Raw genomic sequence first — 5,598 nt, 5'->3', positions numbered from 1 at the left:
GACCGCCGCAGCCCTTTGTCTCTCCCAGATGCGCGAAAACCCGACATCCACCCGTCCGAAGGCGCGATAGTGGAATAATCGGTAAAACCTCGCCTCACATCCAAGACGAACCAACACCACCCGTATTCGCCCTTCACCTGGATGCCACAGAAAATAATAGAGAGAATGAGAGTCGAACCTAAGTCACAAAAACAACAACTCTTTCCCCAACCGCTCCACCACTACTTTATTCGCCTACTAAATCTACCTTCTAAATTTGGTTTCAAATATCATAAATCATGATTCATAATTCATAAATATCCTACCTTTGTTATCTTTCTTTCTCTCTTTCACACACACACTTGTGGGCCCACTTTACCTTTCAACCAGCGGCGCAATCTTTACTTGAATTCCAAGCTCACCCACCGCCACCCTTTCCTCCACCTCTCTCTCTCTCTAGATCCTTCTCTCTCACACACCACCCACACACACTAAACCCCCCCTCACCTCACTTATAAACACCATATATTCCTAAAATAATAACACTCCCTTAAAATAAATAAAACCATGAAAGGTGAATATCACCGTGACGATAACAATAATAATACCACTCACCCCCATCCCACCACCAACATGTTCTCCAAATTCCACCCCCACCACCACCACCAACCACCACAACAACCACAACCACCACCACAACACTTTGCCCACCAGTTCCAGCTCAGCAACACGTCGGAGGAAGCCGACAGCCGTAGCCGCAGCCCCTCCCACGCGATCAGCCCCATCGTTGGCGTCAAAAAAGACGCGAACGATGGAGCCTCTATTGAAACGGTTAAGCGGCCCAGAGGCCGCCCACCCGGATCAAAAAATAAACCCAAACCCCCGGTTATCATAACCCGAGAACCCGACCCGGCTATGTCCCCATACGTTCTTGAACTACCGGGAGGAACCGATATCGTAGACGCGGTTAACAACTACTGCCGGAAACGTAACACTGGGTTATGTGTGTTAACCGGTTCCGGCACCGTTGCCAACGTGTCACTCCGTCAACCCACCACCACCCCCGGCGGCACCGTCACGTTCCACGGCCGGTTTGATATCTTATCAATATCCGCCACTGTTTTCCCATCGGGTTCGGGTTTTTCTGCACAAGTGGCAGCTTTCGCTAACGGGTTTACTATCTCGTTAGCAGGCCCGCAAGGGCAAATAGTCGGTGGAGCGGTGGCGGGCCCGCTCGTCTCCGCCGGCACAGTTTACATCATCGCTGCGTCGTTTAATAACCCGATGTATCATCGACTGCCGTCCGAAGATGAAACCTCGGGCGGAGCGAGCGGGTCCCTCGCTCCAAGCGACCAGTCTCCTCCACCAGCTGGAGAGGGAGCTCCAGCTAGCGGAGGAGAGGGTCGGCATCAGCAGCCGCCGTCAACAACGGCGGCTGATTCGATGTCGATGTATAGCTCTCATCTTCCATCTGATGTTATTTGGGCACCTACAGCAAGGCAACCATATTGAGTAAAAATTGAAAACATGTTATTATTGGTTCGTGAAAAATGGTTATGAGAATTGAGAGGTTATGTTTTTTTTAGAACTTTTTATTGGTTTTTTTTTTGTTAGGGTATTTTTAGTAGCTTTTGATCTTGTAATGTTGAATTTAAATGATCATCTCTACTTCTATGTAGTTATTAACCAAGAACAAACGGTTTCATGTTCTCATTAGGGTTTTTGAGTTGCTTCTGATCTTAGTTTGTTCTGAGCAAAGTTTCTTACTTTATTAGCTTTACCAATCAAGTTATGTTTCAGAATAATAATCTACTTTTTATAATCTTTTTACTAATTATAATTAACATAGTTATGTATAGGATTGTGTTGATTGTGAGAACGAGTTAACCATGTACTATTTTATCATATATGGAATAGAATGCATATATTTTGTGGGGAAAAAATACATGTTATTGATAGTATTTTGTGCTAATGCACTACAAATGCAAGTCATTTGCATCATTGCATGCATATATTTTGTATGTGCATATCTTTATATACTTAAAAGATTCATAAGATATAGATAAAATCAAAGAAGAGTGTGGTGAGATAAATAAACTATCATTTTATAATTTTACTTTTTTCATTGAAGCTATACGCATACAAATTAGGGTTTTCAGCGGTGTTGGTATATGATCGGTATTATGTCGCTAAATCAGGGTTTTCAGCGGTCGCTAAATCAGGGTTTTCAACGGTGTTGGTATTTGTTCGGAAACATGTAGAAATTCTTGTTGAAATTTTTGTCGGTAATTTCGCTCCTTTCTAGTATGCGTTTTCGTACTTCTCAACATATTATTGTTTCTAAAGTAAAACGCCGCAATGTATAACTATTGTATATCATTTTACAAGAACTTGCTATAGAATATTGTGTAATATTTATATTCTTATGATGATAGAAACTAATATTTACATTTCCTTTCATTTCATGATCCAACTTGTTGAAGAAAAAACCAAAAAAGGATGTGTTTTACTTTTGCCAAAGTCGTCTTAGTATGATTGACTCTTCTCTACTAAAGGACCCTTTTACCCCAACATCTCCACCATATTTACACTCTTTTAAAGTATGTCAACTACATTTGTCTTGTTTGCTGTATGCAATGTAAATGTCAGTAAGTAAATGCGGAGTTAGGGGGTGGTAAAGAAAAAGAAAGTGGCAACCTTGAAGATTGTGACATCGACAATGAATGGAGAAAAGATGGGCTTTTTGCAGTCTTTCTGTAAGCAGGCTGGCTGGTTTCTGTGTTCTGAACAAAGCAGTCTGAATACATGAAAAGATAAAGCTTTCAATTCATGGGGTCAATCTAATCCACTAGATGGCTTTTCAGTTTTCACACACATTCATTCACATGATGGTCACACACTAGATAGGGATCGCATGGGGGTTTGGAATTGTATTGAAATGGGTGGTGTTACTTCAGGATGTTTACACACTTTCCTTTTTGAGTTCATATGCCTTTATTGCTTGCTTAACATTAGCTTCCATAGTTCCATGCATGGAAATTGAGGTTTGATGATCAACAAGATTTTAAATACTCTAAGAGCATGTTGAATGGGCGTGTTGTGTCCTAGGACAGGATCATACGGATGTTGAATGAGCGTTTTTGAACCCGTGTTGTGTCCTAGGACATGATCAGACGGATTCTATGAGAGTACCAAGAGTGGAGTGTTTTTGGTTGTGAGAGGCAACTCGGATAGATGTAGACATAACGTTTTTAAGCTACTCATTGGAGACAATACTAGAAAATGAGACTAATGCGAGCTTTTAGAAGAAACCTTTTAGCATAAGTTGCATTTGATTATAAAACAACTTCGTTCAACATTATATGTTGCATTAAAAGATCCGATGCAACATTTTGCTAAAAAGGGTTGAATTGTTAGAAGTTAAAAGTCAACTCGTATCTTAAAAGGTTGCATAACATTAAATTACACTTTCTTTTTCTATCTTTTAACTTTTCCACGTCTAGTGTAACGTCTCAGTTACATGTTTCAGTTAAGGTGCTTCATGTTCTACTACTTATAATGTTTACATATAATGTGGAGGAGAGAGGGGATGAGTTGGAAGAGAGAGAGAGTGTGAATATGTATGTGGTGAAGAATGAGAAAAAATGAGAGCATCCATAATAGAGGTATTTTTTCGTGTTTTTAAAGAGAGAGGGTGTGAGGTGGAGGGGAGAGAATGTAGTGGTGTATGTGAGAAAAAATGAGAAAAATGTAGGGAAGAAAGGTTTGTGAGTGTGATGTAGGAGAGAGGAGAGAGAAGATAAATATTTGATAGGTATTTTGTTTTTGAGAGGGCAAGAGAGAGAAATTTATGGGCAGGAGAGAAGATAGAGAATTGATGTTTTTATGGTTTGTGAAAGGGTTATGAGAGAGAAATGATCTTATTAGTTAGGCAAGCACACATATGACACTTAAAAACATCATCTAAAAACATCGTGTGGATGCTCTAAAGAAATAAATCACAAAAAAAGTGATTGTGTGTATTTTATCTTGTTATTACTATTTAGCCTAACTCGTTGATCAGCTGTCACCTTTTTATTTTACTTTATGGGGACTTATATTTGAATTTAGTTAAATGATATAATTTATTATTTCTAAAATTATTGATTGGACAACTAAAACATATAAAAGAATGTTGTTTCTATCTGAACCCACAAATTAGCTAACATCAAGGTAAGAGACATAATAGTGGGAGAAAAAAGAAACAAAAAAGAATCTTATGGACATATATTTGATGATGGGTATTGGCATGGGCGTGCGGATATTCATGTGTCTTTTATGCCAATATTTTCAAGAACATAGATGATAATTATTCCGCTCTTATATCTATATAATCTGAGATGGGTAATTCTTGAGTCTTGAACCTTTAAGCAAGATGTTTACCGGAACTCGAAGATCAAAAGTTGAATATCGCTAGTTTTGTAGTGTCGATGGTCATCAATGCGAGGTCAATTTGGGCAAGTTAATTTCATTTCGTATGCACTAATAACCAACTCCATTCACTACCTTGTTGTGTTCATTTTAGGTGGATGCTGAAAATCCCAAAACTCGAGGCATAATCATGACAAACATATATTAATGCAGTCTGTGTTTTTTGGTTTGTGGTTAATTGTGCACGATTACCCTAGGAGTGACTATCAGGATTTGATTAGGTTTGAGTGTTCTACCAATTTCAATAGCCGTTAGGTGGAGGGGTCGGTTAGTCTCGAGTGATTAGGCTTCTAGGTTAGATTCTTCGTGAGAAGATCCCCTAGTTCACGATCTCTGTCTGCTAGCCGAGTTTAATCATAAACCTTAGTTTTTCTAGAGTTTCGCGCTGTGAGGTAGACTACCTAAGGGTAATTTGTTTAGGTGTGAAAGTTTAAATGTCTCATGATTCGAATGGCAATCCGATCTATTGGTAATCCGATCGGACGACAACTCGTTCAACATTCAAACTTCAAATGCTGGCAAAAATGGCTAAGTGTGGGACCCAAGGTGCAAGTCGTTCGGATGGGCCAGTCGTTCGGATTGGTTGTCCGGTCGGACAGCAGTCCGATCGGACGGCACCCCGTCCTGGTCGTTCTGTTCGTCTTACACTTGGTTGTTTTGATCGTTTGTCGTTTTATCGAGATGTTTTGATAACATATTAAGCAACAGAAACTTTGTCAATACTTGGTTCCCCTGATCGGACAGGAATCACCCAAATCCGGTCAGTTAACGGTTCGAGACGGTGTTTCATGTTTAACCCGAAATCGGTAGTCTCGTTGATAGAATACAGATCTTGAACCAACACATCAACAAGAAGGAGTAGAAGATCAGAACAAGCTCCGATTCTATCGGTTTGAGTGCATTGAGTGTTAAAGAGTTGAAAGAAAGTTAGAAAACCATCATTCAATCCTTTTAACCATGAGATTGTGTAGATCTATGTGAAAACATTGTTGATTCTTGTGGAAATCGTTCAGATCTGAGTGGTTCTTGGTGGAATGAGGCCAACACTTGAAGTTCATAAGAACTCCATGATGATATCACCCTAGAACACCTCAAATCCATTGATTTCACAGTTAAAGGTTAAGATTTAGAAGAGAAAATGATGAAGAA

At 39.7% G+C, this 5,598-nt stretch overlaps 1 protein-coding gene across 1 annotated transcript; it reads left to right on the top strand.

Annotated features, from left to right (window-relative positions):
- The first annotated feature begins 346 nt into the window (after positions 1-346).
- LOC110885803 (AT-hook motif nuclear-localized protein 28) lies at positions 347-1,711 on the top strand. The gene has a single exon (XM_022133514.2). It carries the CDS (start codon positions 547-549, stop codon positions 1,489-1,491), a length of 945 nt encoding a protein of 314 aa, XP_021989206.1. The 5' UTR covers positions 347-546; the 3' UTR covers positions 1,492-1,711.
- Positions 1,712-5,598: the final 3,887 nt, after the last annotated feature.

The sequence above is a fragment of the Helianthus annuus genome, chromosome 15, assembly GCF_002127325.2.
Source record: "Helianthus annuus cultivar XRQ/B chromosome 15, HanXRQr2.0-SUNRISE, whole genome shotgun sequence".
NCBI classification, from domain to species: domain Eukaryota; kingdom Viridiplantae; phylum Streptophyta; class Magnoliopsida; order Asterales; family Asteraceae; genus Helianthus; species Helianthus annuus.
Note: the sequence above shows the minus strand (reverse complement) of the source record. Positions and strands in the feature narration are given on the sequence as shown.